The sequence below is a fragment of the Typopeltis vanoorti genome, chromosome 2, assembly GCF_054136105.1.
Source record: "Typopeltis vanoorti isolate ZY-2024b chromosome 2, IOZ_Tvanoo_1.0, whole genome shotgun sequence".
In the NCBI taxonomy this organism is placed as follows: domain Eukaryota; kingdom Metazoa; phylum Arthropoda; class Arachnida; order Uropygi; family Thelyphonidae; genus Typopeltis; species Typopeltis vanoorti.
Genome location: NC_143550.1, coordinates 163,278,206 through 163,302,514, shown reverse-complemented (window position 1 = coordinate 163,302,514; position 24,309 = coordinate 163,278,206). Strand labels below are relative to the sequence as shown.

Here is a 24,309-nt window from a genome sequence, read left to right as displayed (position 1 = left end):
TTGATATGCACTTAAAACTATCGAAATCAACAGTGGGAAATAAATCTTCGGTCCTTAAACACAGTGGTCAGTTGCTTATGATTTCTGTCTTAGTAAGGTCTAGTTGACAGAAGAGAATATAGTCACGGATAGTAGATCAGGGATATTGTATTTTCAGGGCAGATAAAGAGAACAGGATGGGAGGGGTTGCTGATGATTGCCAAAGAAATGTGACTAACAAAAGCAAAATTCAGTAGGAAGGTGAGATTGAGGGAGGTAGTGCATTTGAGGCAATGCCAGCAACTGACAATATATTCTGGCAACAGATCACTATATATATCTTACACTGAACTCCTTAAAGAAAGTAAAAGAAAATCTAGGCAGTTAACACTGGATACTTTAAAAAAAAAAAAAAATGCAGGTGATCCAAAACCAGGAACTTCAACATAGAAATATGTAACATCTTTTCATAGTTTCATATTTTTTGTATATAATTTTGTTTTGTTTTCAAGAGAGAGAGAGCGAGAGAGAGATGGATATTCAGTTACTGTAGACCACAGGATGCAAAGTGAGATTATTATGTGACATGTCCAAGGACTTTTCAAGGGAGGACATACATACCACTTAACACAACCTATCATCAATTATTTGCCTATGAACTGTTTGTGTTCACTGCCAGATTTTCTATATGCAGGAAGAAAAATCAGTTTCTGAGAGAAAAAGCACTGCTACCTATGTATGAGATTGGCTAACTCAACTTCAATTGAAGAGTTCATATAAAGATTCATCTTATCAGGATTAGAATCAAACTTGGGTCTTTCCAACTTGGAAATCAATGTTCTGTTGTCCTTTCAATTGCACTATGGGGGCACTGGCAATGCAGATGATGAAGAATCAGCAAGCTAGCTCAGTAACCACACGTCAAGTAATTATAGAAGAGGACAGAGACTGGAAAGAAGAAAAGCACATGGGAAAGTAAAATTTATGCATCTACTCAAAAATAATTACCTAAAATAGCATGTAATAGAAGGGATATGGAGTCCGAGTGCTGGATATTTCATAAAATAAGAGGATTTGTCCATAACTAAGGTAACTCACTTTGACTTTGATTAGACAAAAAAGATCATGCAGTTTTGACCTGGAAGGTGGCTAAGAATGTAGAATTTTCAGTTAAGAGGTATGTGTGGGAACTGCAGGGCAGTTAGGACAATAGAAGTGCCATCAAGCAGTGCACGAGGAAATGGTTAAGGGGAATGTTCGAGTATGGCAGTGTAAGACTGCCCACCCTATACGACGAAATTAACCAAGCAGGTCAAAGGAAATCCCAAACAGTTATTTAGCTATGTGACAAGTAAAAGGAAGAATGACTGTGAAAGGATACCTTTAATGAATCCTGATGGTAGGAAGGTGGCAAAAGAAGAAGGAATACTTCAATTACTAAGTGATCACTTTGTAAGAGTGAATGTATCATCCAAATGGAGATACATTCTTGCAACTGTGAGAATAGAGATAAATAAACTGGTGGTGCTCAGAGTATTCAGAAATCTTAATGTAATTACAGCCATGGAATTACATGTGATATCCAAGTTGTCCAACTATGTTATGCAGACTACAGACAAGAGTATGCAAAAGAAAATGCAGGTAGCTTATTATGTCTGCACACAAATGCTAGGAGTATATGAAACAAGGGGGTAAAGTTTGTTGCATTGGTCAATATGTTGGGACCTCGGATTGTAGGCATTAGTGAGACCTGGCTATCAGAATCAGACATACTAAATGGTATCAAGTGTAAAGGTTACAATAATTTTAGGAAGGATAAACAGGATAGGAGATGAGGGGGGTGTGCTGCTAATGATATTGGATGACTTGAATCCAGTTAGTGTTGAGACCCATGATTGTAATACTAGTAACAGTTTTTCATGTGGCAGTGAGTGAAGCCATTTTATGTGAGATAGAATCTAACAAGATCAAATACATAGTGGAGTCCTGTTATCGACCTGGTGAGGTTGCTAGTGATGAAGAAATGCATCATCAAATAAGGCCAAATGGATGCAAAAAGAGTAATCATAATGGGTGACTTTAATTATCCAAACACTGATTGGGTAGCAGTAAAATCTTATGAGAAGAATGAAACTGCATTTATTGAGCTCTTGCGAGATAACTTCCTCAAGTAGCATGTGACAGAAGGAACTCAAGGTCAAAGAGCATTAGATTTGATTATAGTGTCTGAGGGTGTTTTAGTTAAAGATTTAACTATTCTTTCTCTGGTTGGTGACAGTGATCATGCAATATTCACTTGGAAAGTGAGTGAGTTAATAAATGTTCCATTCAACAAGGGTTACATGCTGAACTACAAAGCATGAAATTATGACCAACTAAGGAGTATACTGAGTTCAAAGCAATTTGGTACTATCTGCACTATTTTTATTCTTACCATCCAGAAACCGATATGGTAAGAATAAAGATAGTGCATGGGAAGCATTTAAAAAATACTTAAATGATGCAATATCAGAATGTGTCCCAAGAGTTCCAAGACTAAATAGGGTAGGAGTCAAATGGATGTGTAATCTTATCAAGAAAGAGATTCATAAGAAAAGGATAATGAGAAAAGAATACCACGTGCATAAGGATGATGTCTGTTATTAAAATTATAAGCAGCAGCCCAGAAGAGTTACAACTGTAATATAGAAAGCTGTCTAACTGGCTCTGCAAGCTAAAGCTAACCCCAAAGAATTATGTTGATATGCTGCATGTAAAAGAAAGAATGAATATGAAAGAATAACTGTATTGAATGCAGATGGTGTGAGGGTAACACGTAACACCAGATGCAGAAGGAATTCAACTAATGAGTGCCCATTTTGCTAAAAGCTATCAACCTGATGTATGCAATGTTGAGTTCACTGCTACATATTTCTTTAACAAGGCTATAAAATTTGAGTCTCAGAAAAGAGATTGTGAAAAAATGTATAGTAATCCCACTGCACATTGCATTCAGCATGGACGAATGCAATGTGCATTCATCCATGAACCGCATCGGTTTACTAAGGGAAGGTCATATTTTAGCAACTTGCTCATATTCTATAATAATGTTACCATTGAAATATACAAGAGGAATTGATACACCATGATACATTTGGATTTTGCAAGGATTTTGACATAATGCAACATGGATGACTGTTGCATAAATTGGAGAATATGGGTTTGAATTATAACATATTATTGTGGATAGGAGAATGGCTGACTGACAGATATCTAAAAGTTGTATAGGATGGATGCGAGTCTGTAAAATTTAAAGTAACCAGTGGTGTGTACAACAAGGATCAGTCTTGGCCCACTGTTATTCAATCTGTACATTAATGACATTGGGAAGATTTTGACAGGTGACATACAGCTATTTGCTGATGATGGAAACATAGGTAAGATAATCAGGAATGCAGCTGATATGTAATACTTGCAGAATGATTTGAATAGGCTAGAACTATGGACATAGGAAAATGGATGTTAGTTCAATATCAGTAAATGTAAAGTATGCACTTTGGTGTGATTAGATATCCAATGTCATATTATATTGGTGGGATTATGCTAGAAGAAACTGATCAGGCTAGTGATCTTAGACTATTAGTAGATAGCAAGTTCAAGTTCAGGGGCCATGTAGCAGAGACTGCAAATACAACTAAAAAAATAATTGGAATGCTGAAACAAAGTTTCGCATGTAAAGATAAGGATGTCATTTTGCCTCTTCACAAGGCCTTGATAAGACCTCACTTGGACTATTGTGCAGATGTGGTCTCCTGTTTCCGTTGCGATTCTGATATGCCTATATTGGAGACAGCGTAAAGGAGAGTGTTCAAAATTATTGTGGAATACCGATTATGAAGAAGTTGATGTGGAAAGAATATCGTGAGAATAAGAGTGAGAGGAGTTATGAAATATATAAAGCTCAGGCCAGAAAAGTAATGAGTATTGTGAGAAAAGCTAAAATGGAGTATGAAAAGAGATTGCCATGCAAGCTAAAGGCAATCCAAAAGAATTTTATCGTTATGTCTCAAGCAAAAGAAAGAATGAATGTGGAAGAATAACTTTATTGAATGCAGATGGTACACGAGTGTCGGAAGCTAAGGAGATTGTTTAGTTAATGAGTGCTCACTTTGCTAAGATATATCAACCAGGTGTATGTAGCATGGTGCACAGTGCTACTGCTACATTGGATGAAGCATTAGAGATTCATGAAAATGAGGTTGAAGAGCTCTTGTATAACCTGGATAAGAATTTCTCAACAGGAACAGATGGAATATCTGTTCCTATTGACAAATTCTTGTTTTCTTTTCCTTTAACAATGTTTGTTAAAGGAATGTTCAGCTGAATTCACTAGGCCTTTCACACATTTGTATAACTTGAGTCTCAGCACAGGAATGGAAGGAATATATGATAGTTCCATTGCACAAGGGTGGTGCAAAAACTGATGTGTCTAACTACCGACCTATTAGTATCTCTGGTGTGGTAGTGAAGATTTTAGAGAAGTTGGTAAGAACTCGCATACAGAAATGGGTAGACAAGCATTCTATACTATGCAGGGAACAGCATGGGTTTACTAAAGGAATGTCATGTTTTAGCAATTTGCTCATATTTTATAACAATGTTACGGCCGAGTTGGAAAAAGGAAATGGATACACTATGATAACGTTGGAATTTTCTAAGGCATTTGATAGAATACCACACAATAGGCTGTTGTGGGACTAAAACAATCTATTGACTTGGATCAGGGGATGGTTGACAGACAGATATCAAAAAGTGGTATACAGTGGGTGTAAATCTGCCAGATTTAAGGTAACCAGTGGTATACGTCAGGGGTCAGTCCTTGGGCCATTATTATTCAATCTATACATTAATGACATCAAGCAGGGTCTATCATCAGATTTGCAATTGTTTGCTGATGATGCAAAAATAGCAGGGCAATCAGGGATGCTATTGATATTCAGAAATTACAAAATGATTTGAATAGACTGGAAATCTAGGTTAACGAAAACGGGTGTCAGTTTAATGTTAGTAAGCGTAAAGTTATGCATTTTGGCATGATTAGGGTTCCAGCGGCATATTATATTAGTAGGGTTATGCTACAAGAAACTGAAGAGGCAAGGGATCTTGATGTATTGATGGATAAGAATTTAAAGTTCAAAGGTCACATAGCAAAAGTTGCAAATACAACTCAGAGGATAATTGGTATGTTGAAGCAAACCTTGACATGTAAAGATAAAGAAGTAATTTTGCCTCTTTATAAGGCTTTAATAAGACCACACTTGGATTACTGTGCACAGATTTGGTCTCCCAGATTCCAAGGGGATAAAGAAACTGTGGAAAGGGTGCAAATAAGAGTTATTACAAAGATTATATCTGGATTATGGGATTTAGATTATGAGGACAGATTGTGAGTATGTGGATTATAGACTTTGGTTAACAGGAGAAAAAGGGGTGATATGATAGAGATCTATAAACTTTTGAATGGGGGTTATAGCATTTCAATTGATGAAATTTTTCATTATATGGAAGGCGGGGGAGAGAACACGGGGGCATCCATGGAAGTTAAGGTTGTTTTCGGTCAAGAAAGGGTTAAGAGCTAGGTTTGTCTCCCAGAGAGCAGTGCATGAGTGGAATAATTTACCCTTACAGGTAGTGAGTGCATCTAGTGTGAATGAATTCAAGGGTAGGTATGATAGCTGGGTTGGGTAATTTACAGGCCTCCCTCGATGAGTCCTTGACATCCCTGGAGACCTTAGATAATAATAATAATAATAATTTGCAGTCTGCAAACAGGAGAAAGAGGGGTGATATGATTGAGACTTACAAACTTCTGAAAGGGTCATACAGCATTTTAGTCGATAGAATTTTTAATTTTTTGGAAGGTGGAAAAAGAAAAAGGGACATCCTTGGAAGCTGAGAATGAAAACCACTAAGGGGTGAGGTCTAGATTTATATCTCACAGAGTGGTGCATGACTCACAGAGTGGTACATTTTTTTTAATGTTGAGTTTGTGTACATCTGTTTTGCTTTGATCTTCAAAACATTTTTCTTCTTTCTTTTTGGCAGTTTATTTGGATTTTGCTGCATATCATATGATGGTTACTTCCAATCTTGAAGGTGCTTATAACAGACCAGTCTTGAAGGATGTTTTTCTTATTTATTATCTTATTGCTTATTGCTGAGGAGAAAGTTAATTTCACTAGTTTTTCCATTTCAACTTTTCCATGTCCACTTCCTATGTGTTTTTCTCTTGAAAAAGGAATTCATGATGTTCAGGTTTTCTTTTTCTGCAAATTCTATTAATCCTGCTCCTCTATCATCTCTCCTGCCATATTCAAAATTTTCCATTTCCCAATATATATAATTTCTTTTTTCCCATAACCTCTTTTTCATCTGCAGTTCCTGTTTGATTTCATTAGTCATCCCCCTTTACACCAAATCATGTTAACATTTTCAGTTGAAGTCCTCAAGTTGAGGAACACAATTTGCCATTGCTGTTGATAAATATTTCTTCACTCTTCTTCGCTGGCACAAATACACTGCTGAAATCTCTCCCTTCCAAGGATGGAAGAATTGCAAAAGAAGAGATATCAGCAGTACATGGGAGATGCAATATCCTTCCCATGCAATTCTTTAATCCATAGAACTTTCACGTTGATTTCTAAGCATATTGACCTTCAAGAATTCCATTCATCTACTACTGTATGCTGCTTCCTCTGCCAAATTTATACTATTATAGTTTAAATATTCCTTAATGATCATTCATTTTGCATTAACCAAACTGATCTCTCTAAACATTTCCTGTTCATTGCCCTCTGTGTTCCCTGGCCTATAACATCTCACTAAATATTTTGTCATGTGCACGTGCACTTCACACAAAACATTTTTAAAATTATTAGCAATATTTCCTTCCAAATTCTCCACTCTGAAAAGAGTGCTACTTATTTTAAGTATCAGTTGAGTCTTTTCAGAGTGAAGTATTAGGTTGAGTATAAGGAATGAAGGGTTGTGCAGAAGGAATGGTGTAGAGTTTGTGGAACTATGGCCTGAATTTGATAAAAAAAAAAACCAGCTAATGCCTTTTTGTTTCTATATAGGGAGTAGGCAAGGCTGTTTAGTCCTATCTAACTTTTGGAGACTAAGTGGGTAGTTCAATCTCCACTGGTAGTCACTCAGAGGTAGCTGGCCCAAGGCTATCACCAATTAAACGGCACGCAGTGAAGAGGCGGCTCAACAAGTGCCGCCATCTTGTAGTCCCTAACACAATATTTTCAATGTCTGAAAATAGTGTGGGTTCTACGGTCGATTTTCTTGAGTTTACGGGATGAAAAACCCGAGTTTCCAGGAGAAAAAACCCGGTTGCCCATGTTAGAGATTGACTAACTCGAGAACCGGCCAAAAAAAGGCTTAGAAAAAATTTTCTCTAGTCACCGACTAGATTCGAAAGCAAGTCTTTGAGATTGAGCAATAGTTCCTTCGTGCGGTCAAGCACCATGGAGTGCAAACACCACATCCACTGAGCTACACAGCCTCTCCCCGAATTTGATGGACATAAATGATGTAGTTACAGGGACAGAATGTTACAGATTTAGTATTTTCAGGGAGGACAGAGTAGACAGTACAAAGGATAGGGTACCGCAGATGACCTTCAGCCAACAAGAGTAGGTGTCAATTGAGAAGATGGAAGTTCTTTTGAGTCGATCTGGTTTGAGATTGAGCAATAGGATAAAATATAAAATTGGCTACTGCTATAGGCCAAAGAGTTCAAGGGATGATGTGAACATGCATCAGCAGATTAGTACAATCAGTGCAAGTTAAATAATTATTATGGAGACTTCAACTTCAGAGACATACATTTGAAAGAGGAAAGATCACATGGAGGAAGGAAATGGAATTTATACACTTACTGAGAGATAATTACTTGAAACAGAATTGACAGAGGAGACTCAGGGTACAAGAGTATTGGATCTAGTTATAGGTTCAGAAGACTTGTCCATAACTATGGTAGCTACATTGCCTCCAATCGGGAAAATGATCATGTGGTCTTGACTTACAAGGTAACAAAACATGTGGAAATTCCAGTTAAGAAGAGGTATATGTGAAACTACAAGAAAGGTGATTATGATACACTTAGGAGGCAGCATGCCTCCTAAGTTTCTTTTTTTTGCAGCTCATTTTAATGAGCTACAAAAAAAAAAAAAAAAATGTTGTGGAGGATATATAAGGATATATAATGGTGACCAGCTAACTCATGAACAGTATAAGGATCACACAAGAAAGGTGACCAGCATGGTAAGGAGACAAAACCAGATTATGAGAAGAAATTTGATGAAGATCTGAAAGGAAATCTCAGAAGTTTTTTCGTTATGTGTAGAGTAGGAGAAAGAATGACTATAGAAGAATAACTTTAATGAATGCATATGGTAGAGATGTAACAGAAGCAGACGAAATTTTTGAGCTACTGAGTGACAATTTTTCAAGAATATATCATCCACGTGTAGATACCGTTATGACAGAGGCAACAGCAACTCATGAGAACAGAAGTTAATGAACTGGAGGTACTTAGGATATTGCAGAATCCGAATTCAAATATGTCTATAGAACTGGATGAGATATCAGCTTGCATTTTATGAGAATGTGCAGGAGAACTGGTGATGCCTTTGACTAGACTGTTTAATTTAAATCTCAACTCTGGCAAATTCCCAAGAGAATGAGAGAAAAAATAATTCCTTGTCATAAAGGAGGATGGTAGCAAATTATAGACCAATTAGTATCTCAGGAGTGGTGGTGATAAAAGTGCTGGAAGAAATGGTCATCAAGAGAATTCAGAAATAGGTGGAGAAGAACATGGTACTCTATGAGGGGTAGCAACATGTTCTTTGTGAAGGGTCAGTCATGCCTTAGTAATCTACTAACATTTTTATATAATAGAGTGGCAGCTGAGTTGGATAAAAGGAATGGCTACACTATGATACCGTTGATTTTGCAAAGCCCTACATGGAACTCTGTTATGCAAACTGCAACAAATGGGGATGTATATAAAACTGGTGATATGGATAAAAAGGTGGCTGATCTGCAGATACCAAGAAGTAGTACATGGAGGAGCAGAATCCAGGAGAAGACAGGTGACTAGTGATGTGCTGCAGAGCTCTGTGCCTGGACCATCAAATTGATTAACTATTACAATAACTATTGTAATAGTTAATCAATGTGATGTAGAGAGCTTGAAGGATGATTTAAATAGGTTCATAGTATGGGCAAAAAATAATGGATGTCAATTTAATGTGAAAAAACAAGTTATGTATTTTGGGATAAAAAGATTACAAATGTATACTACACTAAGGGAACTGTACTCCAGGAAACAGGAAACTAATGAAGCCGGGGATCTGGGGTAGTAGTTGGTACAGATCTGAAGTTTAGAAGTCATATTGCTAAGGTAGCCAGGGTAGCTCACAGGATTACTTTGTTATTGAAGAGAACACTAACAAGCAGAGATGAGAGTTATTACCTTTTATAAAGCTTTGATACATTGACTTCTGGATTACTGTACTCAGGTATGGTCATCTGGGTTTCTTGGAGATGAGGTAGTGGTGGAGAGGATACAGAGGTGAGTGGTCTGTGGAATGCTCTCAATGAAAATAGATTGAGGTTTTGTGAATTGTAAAAGTTGGTTAATAGACGAAAAACAAAAACAAAAGGTAGGGGATATGATAGAATCATTTAAGTCACTTAAAGGATTTTATAGGATTGATACAGGGGAAATGTTTCAGCATTTGGCTAATGGCGGGGGGGGGGGGGGGGGGGCAGAACAAGAGATCATCTCTGAAAGTTGGATAAGAGTGTGGTTAGGAAACAGCGAGGACTAGATTTTTTGCTTGGAGAGTTGTGAATGAATGGAATGGGTTGCTTGAATCAGTTGTGAGTGCTTTGTCTGTTAATGGTTTCAAGAAGAGGTATGATAGATATTGCATTGATAATTTTGGTCTTTCACGATAAGTCACAGGACTCCAATGAGGTGTTCATGCAGTAATAATAATTATTATATTATCTTTAAGCTTCCAAGGAATCTGAAGATGCATTGTGGAAGACTGAATACTCACAGACCACAATAACTATTGTACCTTGCCTTGAAGACATTCGAGCTGGAGAACTCACCACCCACTATAACAATTCCATCCATTAACCACCCACCAAGCAAAAATTATTTTCATTTCCATATATAACCTTTGTGCAATTTCAGGAATGACCTCTCATTATCACATCATTCATTATCTTATGTAATAATTCTCCTGTATCTATTGGACACGCTCCTCTCACCAACTTAAACCTCTCAATTACATCATCCCTTCTCTTTCTATCTGCCAAGATCTGAAGACCACATTCCCTCAATCTGTCCTAATACTCAATTCCAGAACCCTGAGCCAGATAGATAGTCTTAGTTATTCACTTCTGCTCCAATACTTCCTTAAACTCAATATAGCAAAGTAGCCAGATGTGTGTACAGAAATCTAAGGCCTAACTGGGGGCTTGAAGTGGCTTGCAAAAGTTCCATGTTTGGCCTCTTGAACAGAGTTTCAGACTATGTAAACATAAATAAAAATAAAAAATACAAAGAAAAATATATAAAACTGATAAAAAAATAATAATAATAAAATACTTAGCCCAGCCACTCACAGTACAAATGTACTATAGATTTAAAAATAACGTATTGTGGGGAGAAGCCCCCCCCCCCCAAAAAAAAAGCCTTATACTGTGGAACTATCACCTACTTATCCATCTGTGTTAGTGTTCTTCACATTATAACAGTTTCTGGGTAACCTTTACATTTGCAACATGTCCCCTGAACTTCAGTTCCCTATCTGTCAAGATCCTGAAATCTCCTGCCTTGTCCACTGACTGAAACAAAGTTCCTCCAGTATAGTAAACCTTGCTCCATCTTCTCTGGCCAAGCTGAATAATTTTACACTTAGTACCAATGAAATGAAATTATTGTTCTTAGCCCAAAGCACAAACCTATTCAAATTCTCTTGAATTTGAATAGAACTTCCTGAACACGTCAGAACTTCCAGACATCGCTGATCATGTTAAATTAGGAAGAGCAAACAACTCAATATCTCCTTTCACACCATGAACTTATATCACTGATATATAAGTTAAACAATAGTTGTCCCAGAACAGAAACCTCTAATACCCTATTTGTCACTTTCCGTTTTTGGGACAATGCACCTTCATATGCAACTTGCTGCTGCTAACCACCATCCCTGTAACCAAACTACTAAATGACTATCCACCCCCCATCCTGCTCAATATCAACAGCAGTACTCAATGAAATGCTTTAGCAAAATCCAGATAAATCACAGTATAAGCATCTCCTCCATCCAATATACTAGTCACCCTATTATAAAATGTAACCAACTTATTAAATCATGACCTCCCCTTAACAACCCCATGCTGCTCTCTCTCTCTCGAAAGATTTTCATTCTAACTAATCCAAGTTTGTATTCTGTTTTTAACCAGCCTCTCTAACTCATTTGGATTGTTCCTTATGCAGTAGTACTACTTTTTTGTTTCTACTCTTCTGGGTTCATTCCTGTTGCTCCAAGCTCTTTTTGCACATTCCCATAGTATGCATGGTGATATCCCATTCAGTCCCACAGAGGTGGCCTAAGATATAATGAGGGATCTCTAATAATTAATGTTTCCCAAATTTTGGGAAGTTTAATGCAACCGTATTTGTTTAAACATCAAAGTTACTTAATATTCGTGTGTTGAGGCTTAAGTGCTGTGCAGAATTCATGTTGGAGGTTTAATGGAATAATTATCAGCACTGAGAAAGGATTAAAAATAATTTTAATACTTCCAATATTTCGTCTCTGTCACAGAGACATCTTCAGGGATTACAAAACACTTTTCGTAACAACACACACAAAAGCAATACAGTAGTGAGTGAAACTAAAGCCCTATCTAGGTGGTGCATCCTCTATGGGCAATTGCAGGTGGCCTAAGATATAATGAGGGATCTCTAATAATTAATGTTTCCCAAATTTTGGGAAGTTTAATGCAACCGTATTTGTTTAAATTAGGTTGATTCCTGAGTGCCGATGTAGATTCAAAAAACAGTCTTTCTCTTTTGAATTTACTATGGTGGAGTATGGTCATTTTTTCCAGGAGATTCTGTGGGTAGTATCCAAAACATGGTCTGCAAGGCCAGATTGACCATAATTGTGATTGCAGATGTAAGATCTGTGTTCTTCTAACCGAATGGATGCTGACCTGCCTGTGTATCCGAAGTGCCAGTTTACAGGCACAAGGTACTCTATATACTCCAGGTACTGAGAGAGGAGGGAGTTAGTCTTTGGTGGAACAGATAAGGGTAGCAAGTTTACGGTAGGGCTTAAAAGCTGTATGGAGGTTGTACTTTTTTAATGATCTGGCTATTTTTTCTGATGTACCATGGATGTAATGCATGGTGATGGCATTTCTATAGTCCTTCTGAAGAGGTGGTCGGGGAATGATTTTTTTTTTTTTTTTTTAATCCTGTGGTCATTGTAGTCACTGGAAAGGAAGGTGTTGTGTATGTGTGCGAGTTCAGTTGAAAGGGCAGTTTAATAACCTCTGTAAATCTAAACCGCCAACTCAAGCTCAACCGCTCCATACAGTAGTCAACCTGTCATCAAAATGACTCAACGAAGATGTTATTGCTGTTAGTGCCCCTCAGACACAATTTTGCCATCGCACCTAAAGAAGTTCCGGTATTGGATATTATAAACAACACTGAACGCAGAATATGTCACTTAGTTCCAGAAACAGCCAATAACATTAGACTTGACGTAGCTAACATTCTCTCTCAGTCGTCACCTCCAAGAACGAATTTATCTTCCAGACAAATCTCTGCCCTCAGAAAATTACGGAAAGAAAAAAGTATTGTCATCACCAGAGCTGATAAGGGCCCCTGAAGATGTCTCTGTGACAGAGACAAAATATTGGAAGTATTAAAATTATTTTTAACCCTTTCTCAGTGCTGATAATTATTCCAAACCTCCAACATGAATTCTGCACAGCACTTAAGCCTCAACACACGAATATTAAGTAACTTTGATGTTAATAAGGCTGTGAAACTGAATGGGATATCACCATGCATACAATGGGAATGTGCAAAAAGAGCTTGGAGCAACAGGAACGAACCCAGAAGAGTAGAAACAAAAAAGTAGTGCCACTACATAAGTAACAATCCAAATGAGTTAGAGACATGTTACTTAATATTCTAAACACTTCCCATTCTTGAATTGTCAGTCTTCTATCCTCCTTCCTATTGCTATTCAACACCAATATTCCTACCACCCACCCCACTCTACATAAACACATATATAAAATACACTAAAGAAATACTCACTGAACATTTCCACTATATCTTCAACAATGTGACTACTCATGTTCCATGTCCAGCAGACTAAAGCCAGTCTTCCATATTCACCCAACAAGGCTGTAGAATTCTCTAGGGTTTTGCTTCACTGCTTTGACCACTCTTTTCATATGCTAATTCACTTTCATTACTATACTCATCACCTTCCTAGCCTGCACCATATACTCCTCGTGCTGCTGAGGGATACCCTGTTCTTTATATCTCCTCCATAATGTCCTCTTGCCGAGAAGCTCCTGCATAATATCATGATTCCTACTTTATTTAGCCCCTGACCCTTAGGAATGCAAATTGACATTGCCATAAATAATTGATTCACGACCAAGTACCAGGCACTGGTGATACTTCAACTGATTAAGTCACTGCACATCACCAACCTGTTTCCTTCATTTATCATAGTCCCCTGCTCCATAATTCCATGCATCTCTCTCTCTCATTCTGTGAAGCCTGTACCTGCCCTAGATACTCTCCCAATTGTTGGCATTGTGGTGATATCCTCTGTACGAGACAATATATTAAGTCCAACACTCAAGTCATACATGTTGTTTCAACTAAATGCTGCATAAAATAGTTATCTCTAAGTAGCTCAAGAAATTTGATAACCTTACATGACATTTCCTGCTTCTAGTCAATTCTGCTATAATTAAATTCACCTATAATTACCCTCCTGTTGCTCACCAGTCTCATCTGTCTGAACATTTCTCAAATCATCTTCGTCTGCATTTCCTAGCCTATAGCAACATCCCACTAACATCCCTCACATCAAATGGCCTCAAAGCCATTATCATTACTGCTTCCTTCAAGTGCCACAGAGGGAGAGGACACAATACTTCTGAAATCATCAGTAATATCTCACCTTCTTTTTTTATCTTTTCCATCTTTTCAAAAAAATGCTATAACCATCCCATTCTATCTCTGCGAGTATGTCATCCTCTATTAACCATGTCTTGCTAAACCAATGATTTGTGGACTGACTAACTGCATTATCAAGGCTACAAACTCGACAACCTTATTCCTTGCATTGGTGTATAAGCAAAAGAGCTTTTCTCTGGTTCCCTTATTCACAATTCCTTATCCCATCATTCAAGTCTTTTGACTGCTGCTCTGATTGAGATCATCTCTGTATTCCTATCTCACACCAATTCTAGTAACGAACACTAATAGTCCAACCACTAGTTTCATTTCCCTGGCCGGGTACACATCCCCTCATCAACAATCTACCCAGCTTCACACCAATGTCACTCAAATGGAGACCATCTGAAGCAAACTGCATCTCCTGCCTTCAGATTTATCCCATACATTCACATATTGAAGTTCTCTCTTCCTACATATTCTAACTATCTTTACTATTCTTCCCTTTGTTCTATTATTTCACAGTCTTTCCCATCCTCCTCATTTTGTACTACATTCGCTTGACTTTTGCAATGCCTGTATTGCTTACATCATTCATACTACCATTGATTACTTCTTGCACCGTATCATTCACTTGCTTTTTCATTACTTTCTTACATGTGTGTTGAGGGTTAAGTGCTGTGAAGAATTCATGTTAGAGGTTTACGGAATATTAACAGCACTGAGAAACGATTAAAACTAATTTTAATACTTCCAACATTTAGTCTCTGTCACGGAGACATCGTTGGGGATTACAAAAACGTTTTGTAACAACACACACACACAAATACAATACAAAGTGAAACTAAAGTCCTAACTAGGTGGTGCGCCCTCTATGGGCATTTGCAGGTGGCCTGGGATATAAAGAGGGATCTCTGATAATTAAAGTTTCCCAAATTTTGGGAAGTTTAGTGAAATTTAAGCAACGTATTTGTTTAAATTAGGTTGATTCCTGCGTGCAGATGCAGATTCAAAGAATAGTCTTTCTTTTTTGAATTTATGATGGTGGAGTATGGTAGTTTTTTCCCAGGAGACTCTGTAGGATGTATCCAAAACATGGTCTGCAAGGCCAGACTGACCATAATCGTGTTTGCAGATGGAGAACTGTGTTCTTCTAACCAGATGGATGCTGACCTGCCTGTTTGTCCGAAGTAGGCAAGTTTACAGGAACAAGGTACTCTATATACACCAGGCACTGAAAGAGGGGGGAGCTGGTCTTTAGTGGAGCGGATAAGGGTAGCAAGTTTATGGTGGGGCTTAAAAGCTGTATGGAGGTTGTACTTTTTTAATGATCTAGCTATTTTTTCTGAAGTACCATGGATGTAAGGAATAGTGATGGCATTTCTGAAGTCTTTCTAAAGAGATGGTCGGGGAATGGAGAAGGACTTTATTATTTTTTTAATTTTCTAGTCATTATAGCCATTGGAAAGGAAAGTGTTGTGTATGAGTTCAGTTGACAGGGCAGTTTTACTGGAACAAAGATTGTGGGCCCTATTGGTCAGAGTTTTAATAATACCATATTGCTGGGAGGGGTGGTGGCAGGAGAGTTTGTTAATGTATCTACCTGTATGAGTAGGTTTTCTATATACAGAGAAAGAAAGGTTACCATTAGGAAGGCATGTTACTAAGGTGTCTAGGAAGGGTAAACTATTGTTATTTTCCTTTTCCATGGTAAACTGGATTCTTGGATGTAGACTATTGAGGTGACTGAGGAAGGAATCTAATGTGTCTGGGCCATGAGGCCAAATAGAGAACATATCATATACATATCTTAGCCAAACAGAAGGTTTTAGAGGGGAAGAGTCAATGGCTCATTTTTCAAAATTTTCCATGTAATAATTGGCAAGAGGGGGGGGAACCCATGGCAGTTCCCTCTATCTGTCTATGGATTTTGTTCTTCCAAGAGAAATAACCAGAGTTGATGGCAAAGGAAAAGAGCTCTAAGATATCAGAAGGAAAAACGTTTTTTAAGAGTGTTAAGGTGTCAATTAGGGGAATATTTGTAAACAAAGAGATGATGTCAAAGCTGACTAATATATCTGTATTATTTAAAGTAAGATTTTCAATTAAGTTTTTAAAATGGGTGGAGTTTTTTTTACATAAGATGAGGTAAGACCAATGAGAGGTTTCAAAGAGTTAGCTAGCTGCTTTGATAATTTGCAGCAAGGTGCAATGGTGGCATCTACTATAGGTCTTAGGGGAGAATTAGGTTTGTGGATTTTGGGTAAACTGTATATCAGGGGGGGGGGAGGGGGGGATGAGAACAGAATGGTTTTTATGTTTTTTTGTAATGTCAAGAGGCCAGGAAGAAACATTTACATTTACAAAAAAACTCAAACCATTCTGTTCTCGTCCCCCCCCCAGATGTAAAGAGATCCCTCTTTACACCCCAGGCCACCTGAAAATGCCCATAGAGGGTGCACCACCTAGATAAGACTTTAGTTTCACTTTGTATTGTATTTGTGTGTGTTGTTACAAAAAGTTTTTGTAATCCCCAAAGATGTCTCTGTGATGGAGACGAAATATTGGAAGTATTAAAATTAGTTTTAATCGTTTCTCAGTGCTGCTAATATTCCATTAAACCTCTAACATGACTTTCTTACACATTCACTGCTCTTTCACAGTATCTCGTTTTGCTATCAGACAAGCACTCATTCTTGTCGTTACTATCACTCTCAGTCACTGTCCATCAGCAATTCAACTCATTTTACACTTCGTACACACTCTCCTTCCATCCACCTTAAGAATCCATAATTTACTGATATAACAAATATATACTTGCTAGATTATGCCACTTCACACTTCAAGAAATGACTAAAATCAAAATTCAATTAATACACAGTCAAAGCCACTACTATCCTGCTATCTATGCCACTTAGTATTATTTTATTCTAAATTTAAAGAATTTTATTATTATTATGTGACACCTCCAGGGAGTCCAAACACTCATCTGGGGAGAGTGTGCCAACAGCATCGAACGACTGAACCCCTTCCAACTACTAACTGCTCAAACTTGCTTAACTTTTTGCATGAGCAGAGTAGCAGAGGCCCTGCCAATCAACCAACCTATGTAAACTCAAACAAGCACACACAACATAAACATTGCAAGCACATAACTTCTACAACTTTTATACACAAACACATAAAATTCACAATTAATTAGCCAAAAAAACTTATCTGAAAAACTGAAACATTCGTGTACAAATGCTGCCAGTGAACCATGAGCTAGTGAGCCCTTCTTATCCTGCCAAAATATGCTATACTCTTCTACTTCTATTCAAATCTACATTTGAATAGAATTTCTTGTCCACAAGTCCATGTCTTGTGGCCTTGTTGGTCAAGTGGTTAGCGTATCCTCTCTCCAACCAACAAGTCACAGGTTTCAATTCTGCATGGGCATGGATGTTTGTGATCGTCTTTAGGTGGGAGATGAATTTCATCACCCAGTACGAGATCAGCACCCTGCTTATTGGAGACCTGAAGTAGCTTGAAAAAGTTCCATGTTTGGTCTCTACATCAAAGTTTACATATTATGTAAAAAAAAAATTAAGAAATATAAAAACAAATTATAAAAATTAATGAAAACAAGTAAAAATCTACAGCCCACTCACAATGTATTATAGGCTTACTTTTCATGAGTAGGAAAAAAAAAAAAAACTCTTGTATCCTCAAATGCACTGTAAGCATCCATATATTTATATTCCAGACCTCTCTATCAGCACATTCTCGCTATCATGCCATTCCATTCACTATTACTGCTAATACTTCTCTGCTACACAGTTTCTAATGTGTATGTACTAATAATATGTAGCAATTTGTACCACAAAACACTATCATATTATCTGCATTCTCACTTTGCTTTATTGCCATAGACACACCATCATTCCAGGCAAACACTCCTCTAACATTCTACTCTGCACACCATGAATCAATGAATCTCAATTCATTCCTTGCTCACTTGCATCCCTCACACCCTCTCCTCCAACAATATCCTTCCTTACTCTCCCACTTATCATCTGCCTTCCACTCATCTCTCTCTTTCTCGTGCTCTTGTACTCTTGGTTCACCCATTCTCTCTCTCATTCCCATAACTTTCTCTCACACTTCTTGTTTGTCTTGCATCAGTCAGCCTTTCAATTCTAATCTCTGGTTGAAAATAAATTGGGTTAACTCATTTTTCATAACTTCCACTTCTATCTCCTCACTCAAGATTCAATGACACAGTTGACACCATCTTTCAGCTCTTTCATATCCCCAACCATATCACCTAATATGAAGTCCTTTGCAACCTAATGGTTGCCCTCCTTCCTCTCAATAATGCTACTCAGCTCTGCTGGCAAACAACACTCATATCCTTAGAACCATTGCCATCACTGAAACTTAAGACACCTGAAAATTCTGAATTCTTTTATTCTGAAAGCACAAAAACAAATTTTATTTTTTACAATTCTTATAACCAATATTAGACATCTAAACATTTGCAGGTGCTTCATACATGATCATACATGATTTAGCACAATATTCACTAGGCTTACCTATAAACATCTGAAAAGCTGCGGTCTAGTATGTCTTAAAAGAGAGATTACTACTTCAACTGCATGCACAGAGTTAATGATGTTATTCATAATTCAATAAATAAATCTCAGAATACAAAAAAAAGAAAGAATATATTATTGAATTTTTCATGCTGTAACTTTTTATACAATTTATTTTTAACCCCCCCCCCCCCAAACACACACACATAAAGACAAAAGATGGTTTTTCCTCTTAGTAAACTGCTATCATATTACACTACATCAAAAACAGAAGCATAATGAATCTCAACTGAGATTCCAATAGAAAATGTCTATTGCAAAGCATAATGCAGTTTTAGATAAAGAGCATTTTGCATGTGCATCAACAGCAGTTGTATTACTCTTCTGCATTTCAGAAAATTCTGTATAACAAAATACAAACAAAACAAAAGCTAAACACAGAAGGGATCATTTTACCAAACTTATCAAACTTTCATTAGTTCAGTTCTCAATCAAAATCCCACAAACCCAGCATAATGAATGATAAGGAAAGCAGAGAAACATTAATATTCCCACATTACTATTCATTGTAACCCAGGGCAATTTCGGTTGTTTTGAATTATCTCATCAGGAGTGGTGCAAAAACTGATATGTGTCTAACTACTGATCTATCAGTATCTCTGGTGTGGTAGTGAAGATTTTTTGAGAAATTGGTAATAACTTGCATACAGACAAAAGACTATTAGCATGGGTTTACTAAAGGAAGGTCATGTTTTAGCAATTTGCTTATATTTATAACAATGTTACGGCTGAATTAGATAAAGGGAATGGATACACTATGATAATGTTGGATTTTTCCAAGGCATTTGATAGGATACCACACGAAAGGCTGTTGCATAAACCGGAGAATATGAGATTAGAATATAAACTCTTGACTTGGATTAGGGGATGGTTGACAGATGGATATCAAAAAGTGGTATACAGAGGGTGTGAATCTACCAGATTTAAAGTGACCAGTGGTGTACCTCGGGGTTCAGTCTTTTTGAGCCATTATTGTTTAACCTATGCATCAGTCAGATGTGCAATTGCTTATGATGTGAAGATAGGTAGGGCAATCAGGGATGCTGCTGATATTCAGCAATTACAAAATGATTTGAATAGGCTGGAAATTTGGACAAACGAAAATAGTTGTCAATTTAATGTTAGTAAATGTAAAGTTATGCACTTTAGCATGATTAGAGTTCCAGAGGCATATTACATTAGCAGGGTTATGCAGAGGGTGTGAATCTACCAGATTTAAAGTGACCAGTGGTGTACCTCGGGGTTCAGTCTTTTTGAGCCATTATTGTTTAACCTATGCATCAGTCAGATGTGCAATTGCTTATGATGTGAAGATAGGCAGGGCAATCAGGGATGCTGCTGATATTCAGCAATTACAAAATGATTTGAATAGGCTGGAAATTTGGACAAACGAAAATAGTTGTCAATTTAATGTTAGTAAACGTAAAGTTATGCACTTTAGCATGATTAGAGTTCCAGAGGCATATTACATTAGCAGGGTTATGCTACAAGCAGTAGTGTAACGGGCTTTTGCCACCCCTCTCAATACACCAAAAATACTACAAAAAGTCAAAACGACATATAGGGAAATAAATTAAAACACTATGTTTATTTTTGAAGTAAAACTTTAATTTCAACATTCTAATATGTTATATTTCTTGCTTTTCTGTTAGCAAAATCGATGACATTGGCAAAGTCTATTTTATAGTAATGTAGGTAATTCTTAAATCAATTTTATTTAGAAAAACTCCTCTCACAACTAGCAACACTTACAGCAATTGTAAGGAAAATTCGCAGTAGTATTACAATATTTGGAAATGAGTTCTCAAGACTGTATTTTAGAATTAACTGCAAAAGTTCAAAAAGGTTCAAAGTGCCACCTGGAGCAGACTGCCCCCTATAGCTACGCCACTGGCTACAATAAACTGAAGAATCAAGGGATCTTAGTTTATTGGTAGATAGGAATTTAAAATTCAAAGGCCACATTGCAAAAGTTGGAAACACAACTCAGAGGATAATTGTGATGCTGAAGCGAACCTTGACATGAAGGATAAGGAAGTCAATTTGCCTCTTTATACGACCACACCTGGATTATTGTATGCAGATTTGGTCTCCCAGGTTTCAAGGGAATAAAGAAGCTGTGGAAAGGGCGCAAAGAAGAGTTACAAAAATTATATCCAGTTTATGGGATTTAGATTATGAGGACAGATTGCAGACTCTGGTTAACAGGAGAAAGAGGGGTGATATGATAACGCCTATAAACTTTTGAATGGGTGTTATATCATCTGATGAAATTTTTCATTATATGGAAGGTGGAGAGAGAACACTAGGCATCCATGGAAGTTAAGTTTGTTCACAGTCAAGAAAGGGTAAGAGCTAGGTTTTTCTCCTAGAAAGCAGTGAGTGGAATGGTTTACCTTTAGGGGTAGTGAGTGCATCTAGTGTGAATGAATTTAAGTGAAGGTATGACAGCTGGTTTCGGTGATTTATAGCCTTCCTCGATAAGTCCTCGACTCCCTGAGGGTCTCAAATAATAATAACAAATGTATTTAAAACCAAATAAAAAATAATAATAAAATAATAAAACCTCAACACTTCAGAAAGGAACATCTCATTCTGAGATTCAAGCAGAAAATGTCTGTATTACAAACCATAATGCAGTTTATCCTTTGAGACCAAAAAGCATTTTGTGTGGGTATTGATAGCAATTGCATTACTGCTCTGATTTTCAAAAAATTGTGTGCACATACTTATAAAATCTCCTAGAAATAACTATACAGTTTTTGCTTGAAACTGATATGTAAAGTATCAGAAATAATTCAATCCTATTTTCAACAATCTTTTTTATATGAAGGTCAAGACTTCAGCAAGTTCTCAATCTATTTATTTGTCTTTGTTCTGTAGAAAATAAAATCAGAAATCTCTGGTATAGTGCCGTGTTATTTTAATAGCATCTAATATAATTTTAGGCACTTTTTTCATTTTTTTTACCTTTGAAATTAGTTGATTTTAAATGTTATTCGGATCAGAAACATTCTGATTTGCATAATAAGTCTATCAGCATAAATAAGCAAGTTCTCATTCTATTTATTTGTTTTTGTTCTGAATGTCAAGACTTCAGGAAGTTCTCAGTCTATTTATTTGTCTTTGTTCTGTAGAAAATAAAATCAGAAATCTCTGGTATAGTACCGAGTTATTTTAATAGCATCTAATATAATTTTAGGCACTTTTTTTCATTTTTTTTTACCTTTGAAATTAGTTGGTTTTAAATGTTATTTGGATCAGAAACATGGTTCAGAAACATTCTGATTTGCATAATAAGTCTATCAGCATAAATAAGCAAGTTCTCATTCTATTTATTTGTTTTTGTTCTGAAGGTCAAGACTTCAGGAAGTTCTCAGTCTATTTATTTGTCTTTGTTCTGTAGAAAATAAAATCAGAAATCTCTGGTATAGTACCGAGTTATTTTAATAGCATCTAATATAATTTTAGGCACTTTTTTTCATTTTTTTTTACCTTTGAAATTAGTTGGTTTTAAATGTTATTTGGATCAGAAACATGGTTCAGAAACATTCTGATTTGCATAATAAGTCTATCAGCATAAATAAGCAAGTTCTCAGTCTATTTATTTGTTTTTGTTCTGTAGAAAATAAAAATCAGAAATCTCTTGGTACTGAGTTATTTTAATAGCATCTAATATAATTTTAGTCACTTTTTTCTTTTCTTTTTCCTACCTTTGAAATTAGTTGGTTTTAAATGTTATTTGGATTAGAAACATTCTGATTAGCATAAATAAGTCTAATACTGTTTAATATCTTACAATTATTGCATAACTTTTTACTATTGTTTATCAGTCAATTATAAATAATAACATGCTTCTTCCAAGACAGTAATAAAATCTCTTAACAGAAGCATATTTCTTTGTTTCTTAACTGGAGATTTTTCACATATAGCATGCTAAATTAGTTCATGACCATTTACTGGAAGCATTGTGCTCACAGAAAAATTCACTGACTACTGTGTGGCCTGGTATACATAAGCAGAAAGGGTGGTTGCCATGGAAACATTGCTTGGCACCTTGCATCAAACAAAAGTATTTTATTATATTGCAATTCTTAAATATAGTTGTAGTATTGGGTAGAACAGCAAGGATGTTTACATTTGGTTACATCATGACAGAACTCAATATGCAATACAAGTAAACGAATTCAGTTTTCATTTTTTTTTTACTTATAAACGGAAAATTTCAAGGCAGGACATCATTTTAATTCCACAGCTAAACACCTATTCGGAAATATCGAAACAGATTTTATATATATATATATATATATATATATATATATATATATCTGCATGTCATCTAAGAATGAATACCAGCTCCCTTAATAACTGACTTAAACTCGAGATATATTTTACTTACAATTACGGAGGGGGCTTAACAGTCCATAAGAGAATTAACGATGTGAGAACATTAAACATTTAAATAAGGGGAGGCGGACTTTTCGAAATATGAAGGAATACGCTCCCAATATCTACTATTTATTTCTATTTTTAGTTTCAAGAATATAAATATTCCTTTTCGATTAATAGTACTTCATCTCAAAAACCGCTACATAAGTTCTTAGATTTGAACAATCAAAGCTATTTAAACAGTAAGGGAATTGCAAAAACTTTATGTAACGAATATTTATAGACTACACATGCAAAGATTAATGGACATCATCAATGAGGTCTGGTCACTTGTCATAAAAATGCAATTACGTCCAGATAACTAAATAAGGAAAAGAAATATAAACTTACCACATCCGATTCTTTTCCCGCGCCTAATTCATCATCTGACACTTCCGATACCTCTTCTCCTTCTGATTCTTCTAATTCCGACGACCCTCGCCTTCTCCTACGTCTATCCGCCATCGTGCATGTGAAAACGTTTATGGCATTGACTAGAGAAGAATCTCCGGATAACTTATAATATTATGTAGCATTCACACCACTAGGTGGCTATATATAGATATGCATATGGATAGATATAAAGGTTGTATTAATGCAATGGAATATCTCGGCCTTTTGGCTAAGATCAAAGTGCATAAGGAATAAAAATAAAAGGGATCATTTTAACAAACTCATCAGCTTTATAATTCTCCTATATTCAGTTCTCAACCGAAAGCAAACTAAACCAGTATAACGAATGATAGGGAAATTAGAGGAAACATTAATATTCCCATATCACTGTTCATCGTAACATAGGGCGACTTCTGTTGTTTTGAATTATCCCATTAAATACATCGAGCAACTAAATAAATAATGAATAATAACACTTCGCAGAGAAACATTTGCAATGAGGTGGGTGGGAGCGTTATTTACGAGATCTGTTAATTTCGGATTACGTAGTCTTTCTTCCTGATACCAGTTGCGTATACAAGAACG

At 36.4% G+C, this 24,309-nt stretch overlaps 1 protein-coding gene across 1 annotated transcript in view; it reads right to left on the bottom strand.

Annotated features, from left to right (window-relative positions):
• LOC150109595 (uncharacterized) overlaps positions 1-23,796 on the bottom strand; it is a 233,401-nt gene extending 209,605 nt beyond the window's left edge. The window contains exon 1 of the mRNA XM_090402715.1: positions 23,683-23,796. Coding sequence (XP_090258841.1) covers positions 23,683-23,796 — 114 coding nt within the window. The remainder of the gene's footprint in view (positions 1-23,682) is intronic.
• Positions 23,797-24,309: the final 513 nt, after the last annotated feature.